The sequence below is a fragment of the Mustela lutreola genome, chromosome 14, assembly GCF_030435805.1.
Source record: "Mustela lutreola isolate mMusLut2 chromosome 14, mMusLut2.pri, whole genome shotgun sequence".
NCBI classification, from domain to species: domain Eukaryota; kingdom Metazoa; phylum Chordata; class Mammalia; order Carnivora; family Mustelidae; genus Mustela; species Mustela lutreola.
Genome location: NC_081303.1, coordinates 66,171,809 through 66,188,979, shown reverse-complemented (window position 1 = coordinate 66,188,979; position 17,171 = coordinate 66,171,809). Strand labels below are relative to the sequence as shown.

At 39.7% G+C, this 17,171-nt stretch overlaps 1 protein-coding gene across 1 annotated transcript in view; it reads left to right on the top strand.

The window, feature by feature from the left end:
* Positions 1–17,171, top strand: part of AIDA (axin interactor, dorsalization associated) — a 38,583-nt gene that overhangs the window by 9,918 nt on the left and 11,494 nt on the right. The window contains exons 3-6 of the mRNA XM_059145509.1: positions 5,385–5,438; positions 6,073–6,127; positions 11,868–11,931; positions 12,183–12,289. Coding sequence (XP_059001492.1) covers positions 5,385–5,438; positions 6,073–6,127; positions 11,868–11,931; positions 12,183–12,289 — 280 coding nt within the window. The remainder of the gene's footprint in view (positions 1–5,384; positions 5,439–6,072; positions 6,128–11,867; positions 11,932–12,182; positions 12,290–17,171) is intronic.

The window sequence follows — 17,171 nt, the reverse complement described above, 5'->3', positions numbered from 1 at the left end:
TGACCTCAAATAGTAGGTGAGTTCACTTGAAACAAAGCAAAATTTTTTAAATGCTGTCAAGAAATGAGCTTTGTCGTACAATGATTAAACTAACAAAAAAAAATAAACTTTTTCTTAGTTTTCTTTCACTTTCTAAGTCTGAAGCAACCTGATGTTTGATAATGTTCTTTATTCTTTAATTTATAACTTCCTCAGCAGCCACTGATGCTGCCTTGTTTTTAGTTTATACAGACCCACAGATCTTATACCCCATAAGGCCTGGGGAGCATGACCTAGGGGAAAAGCCTGAGATCTGGAGTCAGACGACTTGGTCTTAAATCGGGGCTCTGTCCCCTGGCCCTAATTTCCTTACATATAAAATGAGGGATTAGATAACCCTACATGATCTTCACTCTATCTTCTAATGACTTATACCTTTGAAGTTTTCTGTACCTCTTCCTTTCCTGGAGGCCTGATTTTGGAGGTATTTCTTATTTATAATACCTGCGTAGGGGGCATTTGTGGCTCCTGCTCGTGACTAGAGAGAGAGCTTGTGCCTGCCTATTCCTTGAGCTTGGAGAGGGACCCCCAAATCATTCCGTACTACATTAGGAACATAAGGCAAGTTAAATGCATTTACAAATTTAATTTTCTTTAAAAATGCAGGTGAAACATTCACAATGGGCCAAAAAACTCATACTGACCTATAGACCTTATTTTTGAATATCACACAAGGAAAAAGTTAGAGGCTCCAAGTTAATGATTAGGAAACAAAGATTTCCCAGATGATTTGGGGGAACACTGCCTCTGAAAAATGAATAGATGTTATTTGAACAGAGAGTCTGTGATTTGTCAGGGCTTTTAATATGCTAATGTATATGTTGAATTTTTTTTTTTTTTTAAAAGACTTTGGTAATGGAGTGTTTCTTAGATTTGTTTGCTTTTGGAGGCTCCCCCCTCCCCTTATAGAACACTTCATTGGGTCTAATGTTCTGAAGAACATGTTATAGGAGATTTTGAAACCTACTGTTGGGACGCCTGGGTGGCTCAGTTGGTTAAGCAGCTGCCTTCGGCTCAGGTCATGATCCCAGCGTCCTGGGATCGAGTCCCACATCGGGCTCCTTGCTCCGCAGGGAGCCTGCTTCTCCCTCTGACTCTGCCTGCCTCTCTGTCTGCCTGTGCTCGCTCTCGCTCGCTGTCTGACAAATAAATAAATAAAAGAATGATTGAAATGGTAAATTTAAAAAAAAAAAAAAAAAAAAAAAAAAAAAAAAAGAAACCTACTGTTAGGTCTGCAAAATTAATCGAATGCCAGACCTGGCACATTAGCCAAAGGCCAAAGAAGAAGAAACCCAATTGCGTTTTCCTCAAAAACGGGGAAGATGCAGAATATACGTTATATTATTCTCAGCAAAATTGTTCTTTATGTTTTCTATTTTGAATTATATATATATTTTTTTAAAGATTTTATTTATTTATCAGAGAGAGAGAGGGGGAGAGAGCGAGCACAGGCAGACAGAATGGCAGGCAGAGGCAGAGGGAGAAGCAGGCTCCCCGCTGAGCAAGGAGCCCGATGTGGGACTCGATCCCAGGAGGCTGGGATCATGACCTGAGCTGAAGGCAGCTGCTCAACCAACTGAGCCACCCAGGCGTCCCTTGAATTATATTTTTTATGCTTTTTGCTATTCTCACTGTTTTTACAGCAGTGACAAATCTTAGAATTATGCTAACCATTCATAGTTTCTGGGACTACAAAAAATTTTTCTAAAAAACAACCAATATTTCTTTATGAGAATTTTTACTGTCTGGCTCACAATAAGCTTTTAAAAAATAGTTGATGAATAAATGCTTTGTTGGCGCTTAGGTTATTGATATGTATCCATATAAATTATTTAAGATCAAAGAAATATTAATTTTTGAGAAAATAGTATATGTATCTTGGTATTTATTTTAAATCTAAACTCTAGAGCAGAACTACTGATCTCTTTAAACTTTATTAATTAGTGATTTTAATCTTCATGTGGATTTGCTATTCATAATATTCTCAAAGATTTCTGGTGGAAAGTGAGAAAGTTTAGGATTACTGTTTGATCCTCCCTCACAATTCGTTGACTTAGCTTCCATTTCAACCCTCAATAGTTTTGTCATTATAACAACTGAGTTTAGTGGCCAAAGAATAGCTGCCAAAAGCTTTCATTCCATTAAATTCCCTACTTCGGTGTCGTAGATTTTCTCATGTAAGTTTCTGGGCAGAATAGAACATCCTGTCTCATGATGCTTAGAAAGTTTTTCCCTGTTTTGAATCGAATTTGTAGTAATGAGAGTTCCAGCACTAAGGGCTTGTTTCCTATTTCATAGGGTCCCCCTTCCCCCTTCCCACCGATCCCCCGCCTGCCCCTTTTCCTCCCACCCAGCCTCCCTCTGGCTGGAGGGTAGACGACTGGCTGTTTAAATAAAAAAATCAGGTCTGGACGGAGACTGCTCTACTTCATGTGTATTTTTTAGACTTCTTTTTCCATATGTAAATTGAATAAGTTTAAGCAAAATTAACTCGGCTCTTTGTCTGTTTTTATGCCATCTTCTCCTTACCTGCTCTTTTTACTAATTTCCCTACCATTGACAAAATAGCCAATATCCTGAAAACGAGGACATTTTCCATTTCTGTACCATATTAGGCATGAGCAGTTAATTTGAATGAGGCGCTAATAATTTAAATCTTTTAAAACTAAGCTTCATTTACCTTCAGTGCTTAGTCTTAATGTACATTAGTTAATAGTACTTATATGGGGACATAAGTGACCTTGTGCTACTTCATCGTTTTTCCTGACCATTTGTTTCTAAGAAAGGTGACACGGTTACAGTAGCAAGCACTTGATTTTGACATCAATAAATGCTACATGTTTTAAAAGTCATTGCTGCAGCTGAAAATGATAGTGCTTTGCTCCCTTTTTAATACTGATGTTGGGTGTGGTCCCTTAAAGTAGTTATGAATAAGGCCTGTTGGTATTTTGCCACGGTTCAGTAGATTCTGTGTAAAGAGCTGTTGGTTCTGCTAAACTTGCAGAAATGTTTAAATTTAAAATAGGTTATTAGCGGAATCGTAATTGTTCAACTGCATTTTACCTTAAATGTTAACAGCCTCAAATCAAATGGATTTTAAACCAAATGGAAGAAAGGGAGTTAACTAATATTTCTAAAGACCCATTCATTGATACATCTCACTTAATACAGAATCTTTCCTCAAAAGCATTTTTAAAAAAACCTAAAAAGTATGGCCAAATGATATTAACACAAGTATATCGCTTTATTGTACATACGACTATTATATGTCTAGAAGACATGGATGTCTAGTGCAAGTTGCTTAACCTCTCTTCAGTTTTCACATCAATAAAATGATAGTCTCTAACTCAGGGTTATAATGAGGATTACATGAATTAATGCTTATAAATCCCTTAGGAGAACTTGAGTACTCAATAGCTGTTAGCCACTACTCTATTATTATATGTATTTTTATGTTTTTATACATATATACAAATAAAACATTAATTTTATTTATACATACTTAAATCACCTAGTTTTGTCAGAGTTGAGTGGTATGTTTAAACAACAATGAGATATTAGATTTGATGTAGAAAAGACTATTGCTGGTTCCTGTGCATTAGCTGTTTGAGAGAGAAAATAAATATGAGATATCTTGAGTCCTTTTGAAGTTATGAAATTTAAATGTAATCTTTAAATGTAAGATTTCATAATAAAGTTGGGTATTTTCTAAATAGTGATATTGGGCTTAAAAGAAAATTTTTAAAGGTTGTGGAGATAGTTGGAGTGTTACTTGTTCCTTGGTCAAGGGTCCTGTGTTGGTCAGGAAAGGTGGGAGTCGGCTATACCAGCTGTTGGTTGTCGATAAGGTGATTGCATAGGGCCCACTCGCCTGAGTACCAGGGGCCAGGACAGTACCTGCTGCACCTCTGTGCTCCTCATTTATCTGATAAAGCAAGTGGAAATCCAATTTACTAATAAACTTTTGCAAGTGATCAGTACATGTAGAAAAAAGATTTCATTTTTTTCCCAAGAGTGTTTCTGTGGTGAAGGCATCACAAATATTGTACATAAATACTTCACTTTTATGGTCTGGATATATTCTTAAAAAAAGCATAAGAAATACCCTTTTCTGGAAGGACTTAAAAATGTCAATGGGCCTAATTCAGCTGCCTGCTCTTGTCGAAGTTTCTTCTGTGGGGCCTCCTCTTTACTTCCGCTCCAGTCAGTCATGTTCTTGTTCTGATTCATGGGTACCTGGACAGCCGGAGTAGCCTGACCGCTCTTGCCTGTGGTCTCTTCCCATTTCTCCCCCAGCCTATGGGGGTCGTTGCCCTAATCGTCTTCCTAAAGGTCAAATCTGATCGGCATTCTTCTATTCAAAAACTTCTGTGCGATTTATTGCTGAAGTTATAACCGATTCCTCAGCTAGTCATGGAAGGTTCCCTTCAGAAAGACCTCTGCTGTCCCCGGCGCCTTCTCTCTCTCTCTCTCTCTCTCTCTCTCGCGCGCGCACACGCACACACACACACACACACACACAATCACTCCCTCAGTCACTCTTCACTTTCAAACCTATATCCCTCTACTTTCACTTTGAGATTCAGGATAACTGAACCGTGACAGTTTTCCAAACTCTTCCATTTTATAAATCCTCCCCGGCACCGGGGCTCGAGTTCTAACGCAGAATCTTGCACTCTTTTTCAGAACGTATGTAGTGCTTCACTTCGCTAAAGCTTATAAGAATCAAGTATCTCTTCTTTATATGACAGTGATTTTGTAGAGTCTCATGTCACATAATAGAACTTGAGCTTGTTAAAAGCAAGGACTATACCCTATCATTTATACTCCTCTTATAGTTCATCTAAGGCAGGAAAGCCATAAAGCTCGCCACCATTCATCACAAGTATTGATTTTGCTGCATATTACCTACATAATCAAGTCAAGATTGGACTTATATCAAAATTAAATGATACCATTTTGCTAGCTTTCAGATATTTTAAATTTTAAATCTTTTAATGAATTTCAGACCTAATGGAGATAAAGAGAAGACAAAACTTGGGGGGGGGGAGATGTTGGAAGTCCTTTTCATTGCCCTCTAAATAAATCTAAAGCTGTCATCAAAGCAAACTTGATTTAAAATTGGTCACGGTACCTTTAGGTCAGGAGAGAAGATAGACTCACATTCTCTCCTTTATCCTAGCCCTTTTCCCGTTTCTCTTCTCTAAAATCTGCAAGATGCTACACAGAGTAAAATTTAACTTGAAAAAAAGTATAGCTCCCTAACTAATAAAAACTAACACCGTGGTTTTAACAATTACCAATTACAGTATATTCAGTATTTATGCTTTTTCTTTTTCCTACAGAAAACCATAGGCAAAATTGCAACATGCTTGGAATTACGAAGTGCAGCTTTACAGGTAAACACAGTTTTTTCCCTGCTTTCTAATGTGAGAAAAATACATTATGAACTTTTCTAATAAACCTTAAGCATTAATGTTAAAATGTCTCAATACTTTGACACAAAGTATTGTCTCAGAAGCTATGTCTAGCAATAGGAATTCATGGGTTAAACTATTAAAAGATTTAGTTCATATTTAATAAACTGTAGACAGAAAAGATATAACTTCAGTTTTTTGTTATTTTTAGCTCAAATGTTCTAAAATATAAAAACAAAAACCAGTTTGGGACTTTTCATTTTCTTTTCCTTTTTTTTTTTTTTTTTTTTTTTTTAAAGAAGATTTTATTTATTTGTCAGAGAGAGAGATCACAAGAAGGGGAACAGCAGGCAGAGGGAGAAGCAGGCCCCCTGCTGAGCAGGTAGCCCAATGTGGGGCTCCAGGTCCCTGGGATCACGACCTGTGCCGAAGGCAAATGCTTACCCAGCTGAGCCACCCAGGCATCCCGGGACTTTCCATTTTCTACTTTGAGAGCATGAAATGGATTCCTTCATTTTGTGCACTTTTTGAATATTTAGTTCTTGCCACTTAAAAGACATAGGGTATCATGAAATCTTTGTAATAAAAAGATGTAATATGCATATTTCAAATTCAGTCCACACAGTCTCAAGAAGAATTTAAACTGGAGGACCTGAAGAAGCTAGAACCAAGTAAGTTTTATGGTTTTGTGGGACTCCTTTAGAAAACTACTTCTCCGTTGCAGATATTACGATTATTTAGCATAGATGTTTATTCATTTCTGTTCCTACCTAGTCCTCTGTGATATTTTGTGCTTTTATAATTCCTGTAATATTTATAGTAATTATTATTCTGTTTACCATTATAGAATATGAAAAATTGATTCCAGGTTCTATCTCATTCCTATATTTTAGCCTTTGTTTTAATCACTTTAATAAAGACTGTAATGACTTTGGTAAACAGTTGCAGTAGCGTTCACTGGAGAGTATAAAGTTATAGGTACTGAGGCCCATTTATACTCTGTGTCCTGGAACACGACCGTCCAGCTGTTCGTGGTGCTCTGCAAAAGAGTTCCTTGTTGTCCCCATTTTCCTGTCCCGTCTTGATAGCTTTTCTGAAGTAAACAGTTGCTTCAAATGTTCTGGTGGTTAGGATGTGCCAAATACGATTTTCTTATTGGTTCGCATGAATGTTCTGTCAGAGGAATGTTTTCTTATCGTTCTTATGAATGTTCTCTTTGCAAAGTGGGCAGAGGCACAAGTACTGAATCTCGCTGTGTTCCACCACATTTCCATCACCCCAGAAGAAACCCTGGCCCTATTTTTAGCATACACCTGCTTCCCCCTCCTCAATTCCCAGCCCTAGGAAACCGTGAATCCACTTTCTGTCTTGTGATTTTGCCTGTTCTGGACATTTTGTATAAATGGAATCCTATCACATATGGTCTTTTGTGACTCATTATATATGATTATTTTAAGAAAAGCACATTGATGGCTTTTTAAAAAGATCAGCCGCAGCGAGGATATCTGTTGTGTAATGGTTTTAAAGATTATAATGTTCAATTTTTTTTTTTAATGATAAGAATAACTAAAATTTTGGCTATTTAGTCATTGTTTTCTATTTTGTTGTTGTTGTTGTTTGGTGTTTCCAAATAAAACTTCAGAGTGTTACAGATTTCTCCTATTGCCTTATAGGATCTTTCATGGTATTACTGGTTTCCATTCCCATTAATGGAACCAAACACTCAAATATGTCCACCAGCTGCTGTTTGCTAACTTCATGGTCTTACTGCTTGTAAATGCAAGAACTGGGTTTTAACCAGGGTTCTAAGCCACCCCAAGCCCATGTTCCTGCCACTGTCCTCTGTTGTACTACCTGTAAGTGCAATATTGGCATCAATCCTAAATACCGGGGATTTCCAGCTCAGGCTCTTGGGAGATTACTGACTCACATATGAGTGGCATTTTGGACTAAAATCTGCATTCATCTTCTATTTCTTGCTTTTTTGTTTGTTTGCTTGTTTTTGTTTTTTTAAGATTAGGGATGGGAATGGAAAGGAAAGATAATATTGGGATTTATTTTGTCATATTTTGAATTTATATACTGCCTTTCATTTGGACCTGTCCCTTCTTCATACTTAGTTATCTTTTCAGGTGATTTTAATTTGCTCTTGCCTTTTAAAGGAATGTAAATGTGTATCTTATATCTCAGGATATGCTCTGTAATTTTGCATTTATCAAAGCTTAGGCACTTCTTCTGAGTTATATCAGAATTGAACATTTTCTACAGTATATGAGTATATTTCAGGTTAAGTCAAGCTAGTTTCTGCCTCTTTTAAGACCATAAGGAAAGGAAAATTAACATGTGGGATTTGGTTTATTCTGTTAATGTACTTTTTTTTTTTTTTAAGATTTTATTTATTTATTTGTCAGAGAGCGAGTGAGAGCAAGCACAGGCAGACAGAGTGGAAGGCAGAGTCAGAGGGAGAAGCAGGCTCCCTGCGGAGCAAGGAGCCCGATGTGGGACTCGATCCCAGGACGCTGGGATCATGACCTGAGCTGAAGGCAGCTGCTTAACCAACTGAGCCACCCAGGTGTCCCTGTTAATGTACTTTTCCTTTAAGGTTAAAAAACAAAGTCTTTTGATAATCCTTTCTGAAACTAGTACTACCTCTAAGAATTTGAAAGTACTATTTATTTCATTTTCTGATGTTGATCCTTGGTAATATACTACTTCTTACTGAAACATACCTCCCCCACCACCACTCTGTGAAGTTCCTTCCATTGACTGATCCTTATAGGCCCCAGAGAAATCCCACCTTTCTCTGAAAGCTTTCTCTGCTCTCCCAGCCCTAATTAAATTCTACGTCCTGGCCTTTTTGGGAGCACTTTTTATGTCCATCATCATAGTGTGCCCTGTGTGATGCTCACTTAAATTCATTTTGCTCCTAAATGAGATTGTCAGTAATCTTTGTATTTTCCCCACAGAGCCCAGGCTGCATATCGTATGATCTTGGTGAATTTTTAAGTTGAACAGTGTTGAATGTCTTCAGGGAATCTTCTCCCATGATTAAAAAAGTAACCTTTCAGCTAGGAAGCCCTTACTCATTTTGTCCACCAGAAAAATGAAACAAATCAGCCACAAAAGCAGAACACACGTTGTTGACTGTGTTATTTTTAGAGTATGGCCTTCAGGAGGGTGGGAGTCCATGCTCCTTGAGAGTGGGCAGGGAGTACTGGGTTTTTCCTCGCAGGGGTGCACCATCAGATGTCAGCCACGGGGTGAGCCCCTTGGTCCCCAAATCATGATGGACTCCGTGCTCATGATAATACCTTCCAGGAAATTATAAACTGCTTCTCTTCTCCAAATCTTCCTAAAATATCAACACTAGCATCGGTGGAAGAAAAATCCTATATATAAGTTTTAAGTAGAACCCTATTGTAAAAGCACATTAGAATCTCTGTTATTCCATAGTTGGTGAGAATAGAAACCTATAATTAAAGAAAATGAGAAAGGACCTGTTATTTTCTTTTAAAAGGATATGAATTAAATACCTGATATGCTCTATTATTGTAAATAGTAACTAATGAGAGGCTGTTGTTCCAGGTCAAGCCTTTCCTATCATAGCATTGGTACCTACAAAAAGAAATACTGTCCTATTCTCGTATTACAGTAGAAACAAAAGGTATTCTTAATAACTGATAGAGTGTTTGACTTTTTTAATTGATTTTTTTATACTTGTTGTAAAGTTTGATTTTTCCCCCCTTTTATTACTAAAATAGCACTGCAGTGCTTTTGTTTCTGATGTGAATGCTACAAGGCCTTCTTTGTCACCACTCCCCTACTCTTAGGATCTAGCACGATACTGTGTAAGCGATTCATTGATATTTGAGTTGAATTAATAGTTTATTTACACTGAGCAGTCATGCACAGGTTTAAAAAAGGATGTTTTTTATAATTTTAAAAATAATACTTCTTAGACCTGAAATAGTAGGATTCTAGTCAGCTGAATAGGGAAAACTATGGAGAGAATAAATTACCGTATAATAATGTGAGCTTATACTTATATGGGACTTTAAATTTCCCATGCAATTTCATATCTATTAATTTACTTCTTTGCACAGTGGGGAAGTGGTGTTCCCGTTTTAGAATTGGGGAAACAGATTCAGAGTAGTTATATAAATGATATAATAACAACTGACATGATTATGGGACTTCTCTTGCTTATCAAACTTGAGTTATATAGTCTGTTTTATTCGTTGAACAAGCCAAACTAGTACCTGCCTCAGTCTTTGTTGTTGTTGTTACAAAGATTTTTTTTTTTTTAAGATTTTATTTATTTGACAGACAGAGATCACAAGTAGGCAGAAAGGCCAGCAGAGAGAGCAAGGGAAGCAGGCTCCCTGCTGAGGAGAGAACCCGATGCGGGACTCGATCCCAGGACCCTGGGATCATGACCTGGGCTGAAGGCAGAGGCTTAACCCACTGAGCCACCCAGGTGCCCCCAAAGATGTTATTTTTAAGTAATCCCTCCACGTAACCTGGGACTCAGACTCAGACTCAGACTCAGACTCCCTGAGATCAAGAGTCACATGCTCCACAGACTGAGCCAGCCAGGGCCTACCCCTGTAGCCTGTTTTTTGTTTTTTTTAATTTTATTTATTTGAGAAAGAGCACAAGTAGGCAAAGCAGCAGATGGAGAGGCTCAACCCCAGGACCCTGGAGTCGTGACCTGAGCTGAAGGCAGACACTAGACCCACTAAGCCACTCGGGCGCACTCTCTCTAGCCTGTTTTTTAATACTTGGAAAGCCCTGCCCCAGTGCTACTTAGGGACAGGTCCTCTCATTCCATATTATGTTGGAACACACTAGTTTTCCAGCAGTTATTTTGAAAGGCCTGCCCTGTCCACCTTAGCCGAAGTCCCTCTGCTCTGCTTACGCACTCACCGATCCTGTCCTTCATGATGCCGGCCACAGTCTAACAGTACCTTGTTGATCTGTTGCTTTGTTTACTGTCTGCTTTTCCTCACTGGGGGCTTAAGATCCATAGATGAGAGCAAGAACCTTCTGTCTCGATCGCTGCCATATCTTTAGCACCTAAAACAGTGAGTGGAACCATGTGGGCACTCGGTGCACATCTGTTGGGCGGAAGAACGAGAAAGGAAAGAGGAGGATGAGAGCCGGAGGGAGAGAAGGAGCAAGAATGGAAGCTAGACCCAAGTCCCAGACCTCTCTCACGAAGGACTCAGTAAGAGTGCCCCTCGGACTCCTGTTGGGATAAACCACGAAATGGCACGTGCTCTGGGATTTCCTACTTTGGGTGGTAACATATATGCCACAGCTATTTTATCTCTAAACTATAGTGCTCCAAAATGAGGCTAAGTAAGTTGAATACAAAATCATAGGAACTTTCCGGATTGCTCAGTTAAAGCCATTACTCCACCTTCATGTAACTGCAGGGAGTTGCTGAAGACCCGTAACCCCACATATGAAGCTCTAAATTACATGCTTTTAGGGGCACCTGGGTGGCTCAGCCGTTAAGCGTCTCCCTTCGGCTCAGGTCATGATCCCAGGGTCCTGGGGTCGAGCCCTGTGTCAGGCTCCCTGCCAGCCGGAAGCTGCTTCTCCCTCCCCCTCCTTCCTCCCCTCTCCACCTGCTTGTGTCCCCCTCTCCCTGTCTCTTTGTCAAATAAATAATTTTTAAAAATAAATCAATACTTTTAGTAACTCTGTAAGGTATCCATATTCATAGCAGCTCTCTAAGCACAGGCAGAGTTATAGAACATCTATCTCTCTTTAAGTTTACAAACCAGCATGTAAACACCGACCCTACCATGATGCAGAAGGTGATGGGTTCCATGTTATCTGAAGACTTCTCCTGAGGGTAAATCCCTCTTTGTGTATTTGTCTACGTACATATGTGTGTAGATACATGTATGTCTGTAATAAACTGTCGTAAATGGTATATTGAAATTGTAACCAGTTTTGTTCAGTTTTGCCAGTTTAATGGAGTTGAGGGGAAATCAGGACATAGACCAAAATGTTCTGACCACAACTGGTTATCTTTGAACCAGTCTTGTAATTGAGGTACTCCATGAAGGAGAGCTTCTCTTTTTCTGCTGCCCTGTGTCTCACCTAGGACCTTGTACATACAACTTAGTTTGTTCCCTGTGAGGGCTCTGAGACTCTGGAACTTACTTTTCTTGGAAATCTGACAAAGTACTGGTGCCTGGAATATACTATGGATATTTTCATTTTGCTAAGACCTTCCGTGGACAAATGCATCATGGTTCTGAATGATGATGAGAGTGGGAATTTTTTAAAGTATTAATATGCATAGTAAAATTGACTAAAAATCAGTCATTTCTAATAAAATTTTTTATTTTGATTCATGGAAGAGTATATGTGTCTGTCTTTCTGTTTTTATTCTAGTTCTAAAGAATATTCTTACGTATAATAAGGAATTCCCATTTGACGTTCAGCCTGTCCCCTTAAGGTAAAATAAAGAAGCACCAATATTTGTCTTATTTTTTTTGTCTTATTTTATAACTACTTTTCAGATATTTCTGCATTTTTTAAATCAGTATTGGTATCTTTAGTATCAGTAGGTCAACGTTTTTGTGTCAACATTTTTTGTGTCTGCATCGTATTACCTGGGATGTAATCTTTATCTATAATAGAGTTATGATGCCTCTCTAGGGTAGTTAGTTTTGTAGCTCACTCTTTTGTCTACTGTTTTGCGTGCAGAAGAATTTTAGCACCTGGTGAAGAGGAGAATTTGGAATTCGAAGAAGATGAAGAAGAAGGTGGTGCCGGAGCAGGGTCTCCTGATTCCTTTCCTGCTAGAGTTCCCGGTGAGTATCACTGATTGCAAAACAGGCATAACTTAATCCAAGCTTAGGAGGTTTAGAACTTATTTTGGTACTTGCCAATCTTTAGCAAATTTTCATTGCCATGTTATTGGCTGGAGCTATTTTATATGTATAGTCTGAAGGCATCTTACTGTCTGTGTTGGGTGCACAAGGCCACCCGCATTCAGTGATCTGCTAGAAGGACTCACGGACTCCGCGTGTAGTTGTATTCACAGCGATGATTTCACAGCTGTGATTTATTGCACTGGGCAAGGACAAGAACAAAGTCAACAAAGGGAAAAGGTGCGCAAGTGAACGGAGTCTGGAGGAAACCAGGTGTGGGCTTCTTTTTTTTTTTTCTCTTTTTTTTAGATTTTATTTAAATTCGAGTTTGTTAACAAAGAGTGTATTGTTAGTTTCAGGGGTCGGACTTAGTGGCTCATCATTTGCAGACAACACTCAGCGCGCACTACAGGTGTCCTCCTTAGTGCCCGTCCCCCATTGCCCCGCCAGGTGCAGGCTTCTGAGTCTCTCCCAATGGAGTCACGCAGGTTGTACTACGTGTAAAATGGCTCTGAGGGAAGCTATTAGAGACTCCATGCCCACAGCCATGATCACACCGAACTGGAGGTTCAAATGGCCACTTTGGACTCCTCCTGCCTCTGAATCGACAGGCGAAGAAGGGAGTTACCATGCTGGCCACGGTGGCTGATTCCGAGTGCACCCGGGGAAGGCACAGCTGCTCCACAGTGACTAGAGGGGACCCGTCTGGATGTCCGTTATATCACAACTCCTGTGATTAGGGTTGACGGCAGAGTGCACCCATCCAGTCCCTGCATGGCCAGTGATGGTTTCTAGTACTTGGGTTACAGGATGGCAAGGAGAAGCACAAACATCGCTCACAGAACATCACCTCTTCTCTGGGGAAGGGGCTAGTGAGGTTTGGGTTGTGTACAGGACAGTAGTATCACGTTAAGTATGGCCTTCTTATTGCCTTTATAGAGAGCTTAAGTGTGGCTCAAGGAGATGTGTATGCATGCCGAGTAGACAAGGGGTGACATGGTGATGTTTAATTGTGTATGTCAGCCTGACAAGGGCCCAGGGTGCCCAGACATCTGGCCAGATGTCACTCTGGATGTGTCTGTGAAAGTGTCTCCAGAGGCTCACATTTGAATTGAAGACTGAATGAAGCAGATTGCTGTCCCTAACGTAAGGGCTTCGTCCAGGCAGCAGAAAGCCTAGGCAGGGCAAAGAGGCCTCCCCTCCCCTCTTTGAGCTGGGATACTGGTCGTCGTCTGCTATGGGACTCGAAACTGAAACATCAGCTCTTTCTGGGTCTTAGGCCTCCTGGTCTTCTGTCTGGAACATGCGCCAATGGGCTCTCCTGGTTCTGAGGCCTCAGACTGAAACTATGTATCTGTCTGTCTGTCTGTCTTCTCTTTCTCTGGAGGACACTGAATACAGTAGTTAATCATATCTGCAAAAAGAAAAAAAAGAACGAAACTCCATCCCAGCACCATTCCTAGGGGCTGATCACATAGGCACCCTCTGCTTAGCACTGGCCAGAGTTCCAGACTCCCGGAAGGAAAGCGCATACTCAGCATAAACCATATTGTTTGCACAGTTTACCGAGAGTGACCGTCCTTACTGGGGGATGGTGGGGACATGCCAGAAATCCAAGTTCCCAGACTCTAGCCCAGGGGTGGCCTTGCCACCTGAGAATAACAGTCTCAGGCCTGCTGTAGTAACTCTTTACTGTAGACTCTTCTGAGCACTTCTTGAATTAATCAATTGTAGTCATTAAGACTGGATCCAAGGGGAGTGGGTACTGAGCAAAGGCTCTTTTTTCCCATCTTGTTTTAGGAAAAGAAATAACGTATGGCACGTCATTTTTATTTGCAGAAGATCTCAATGAGGATCTTCCCTTTCTGCAGATGACCTAGGCAGGCACCCAGGATAAGTCGCTTGCCTCTCCCAGTCCCTGGATCACTCTTACACGTGCATCATGTTCATTTCTGGCAGACTTATTCACTTTAGGTGTGAGAGCAATCTGCTACGAGATTATTACGCATTTTGAAATAGAACCTAGAAGCTTTATAGTAGAGCTAAGCACAATTTGTGTGTCATCCAGATAACTTTCTTTGTAATAAAAGTATAGTCATATTCCGATATTTTTAATCCTCCCCAGGGAGGAGGCATTATGGAGCAGGAACAGCATAGACTTGAACCAACAGGTGCTTGGGCTGGAGTCTAGGCTCTGACAGTGACTCGTAGAAGGGCTTTGTTCTGATTTCCTAAACCAGTCTGAAGCTCAGTTTGTTTTATAACATGGGATAATAGCAGTGCCTAACTTGTCAGGTTCCTGTGAAGATAAAACACAGTTCTGTGGCTAAAGCTGCGAGCGCCCTCGGGGTCACATGCTGAACATTCCATGACACCTGTTGTTCTAACCATCCCTTCCCTTCAGTGGGGGTAGCAGGACCTGCGCTCTGGGGTTCCTAGGGAAATTACAGGCTGTGTTTCTTTGGGGCAAGGGCATTATTTCCAATCTGCTTTGCTTTATGAAGAGCGATGTATTTTTCTTACTTTTGTCATATAGGTAGGAAATTTCAAGTTGGTTGTGCTGGTGAGAGAAATTACTTTGCTGTTTTACTGACTGAATAATTGTCATTCCCTTTCCAAACCACATATTGTAATTGACGTAGTTTCCAGTGCTATAAATTTCAGCCTAACTTGGTGGTTTGCTCACTGCTGTACTTTGATAGCAGATAAGATCCTTAAAGTAGTTGATATAAACTGTGATACAGATTAAGATCTTTGTGGGGTTCGGGTTGATGAGTTGAAGGGAAACTTATACCATAAACTAAATCTATTTGCTATATAGGATTAAGCCCAAATGAAATAGATTTTTGTATTCTGATTCAGCATTGTGATAGCTCATTTCAGAGATACAGAAAAGTTACTGAACCCTTGTTTTCGCTGAATTTCTTTTTTCCAAAATTAAGAAAGAGCACGTATAGTTTAAGTAACTGTATTTAGTTTGTGATATGAGTGTTATTAAGTAATTTGTAGAGTGCCTGGGTGGCCCAGTCGGTTAAGTGTCTGTCTTCAGCTCAGGTCATGATTCCAGGGGCCTGGGATCCAGCTTCTCCTCTGGCTCCCTGCTCAGCGGGGAGTCTGCCTCTCCCTCCCTCTCTCCCCATCCCCCCAGCTCATGCTCTCTCTCTCTTTCTCGCTGTCTCTCAAATAAATAAAATCTTTTTTTATGTGAAATTATATTTACTGAAATCATCATCGAAATAGGAAGGTGACATTTGACATTTAATTGTAACGCAGGAAAACATTTCTTTTTCTTCCAACCCTGAGGGAATCAGTGATGCCTAGGCAGTGTCTGCATTTTGGTGGCAAAAAGATTCTAAGAATTGTGACTTTTTGTCAACTTTGTTCTTTTTTCTTTTTTTTTTTAAAGGTTTTAATTATTTGAGAGCGAGAGAGCGAGATAGCGAGAGATAGAGCACAAGCAGAGGAGAGGGAGAAGCAGGTTTCCCCGCTGAGCAGGGAGCCCAACCCTGGGCTTGATCCCAGGACCTTGGGATCATGGTCAGAGCCGAAGGCAGATACTTAAGCAACTGAGCCCTCCAGACAGGGTTCACTTTTGTTCTTATATAATTTATTGAGTTGTAAGTTTGTTGTGACTTTTTTAAAGTCAGATTTACTGAAATATCGTTTACATGTATATTTATGTATAAATGAGTGATTTTTAGTGTGTAGTTTATACGTTTTGACAAATGCCTACAGTTATATAAACACTACCACTAATGAAGAATGCGGTATTGTATATGGTATGTATGACTCAGTCGTTTTTTGCCCATTTAAAATTAAAAATGACTTTTGTCCAACCTTTCTTGAAGAAAAAAGATGAAAAAAATCTTAGCTTTCTTGATAAGTACTTTGTTCTTTTCAAAAATTTAAAAACTCATAAGGCAAACAAACTTGTTAAATAATTGGCTTAAGTCAAAATGACATTTACTTTGTCTAGAGGTAGGCTTGGCAGGGACGCCTGGGTGACTCAGTCAGTGAAATGTCTGCCGTCAGCTCAGGTCTTGGTCTCAGGGTCTCACGACCGAGCCTCTCCCCAGGGGGTCTTCCCATCTCCGGTCTTCCCGCTCATCCTCTCTGGCTCTCTCTCAAATAAGTAACATCTTGAAAAATAAAAAATAAAGGTAGGCTTGTTAGATTTCATTTAAATAAAGGATATAAATTTCCAGCCTGTTATTTATGTCCAAAAAATTGACTGACAGCATTGAATAGTAAAGCTAATAAAATCGTAAGCAGAGGAGCCTGAATTTAAAAATAGCCCAAGACACAATTTTCCAAGATTTTAAAACAAAGTTCATATTGAATGACATGATCAATCTCAAATATAGGTTTAGCCATTTCAAAATTATTATATGAGTGTGTTGATTTATCTCTATAGAGACTTAACTATGTGTACACATTTATTTTTGAAACTAGAAATGAAGAATGTGATTTATCTCTTTAATGTGGAAACAGTTTTCATATACACTTGGGAAAGACATCGTTCATAAAAGGAGAATTACCCTTGGCTTTGAAAGTTAGATATGCAGTGCCCCCCGCCGTTTTTTTTTTTTGTTTTTTTTTTTTTTTTTTTTTTTTTTTTGAGAGAACGTGCTTGCATGGTGGGGTTGCCGGGTTGGGGGAGGCTCTTAAGCAGGCTCCTTGCTCAGTGCAGAGTCCAACAAGAGGCTTAATCTCACGATGCTGAGATAGTCACCTGAGCCAAAATCAAGTCAGATGTTTAAGCAACTGAGCCACCCAGATGCCCCAGCAGTCCCCTTTTGACTTTCAAAAAAAAGCCATAATC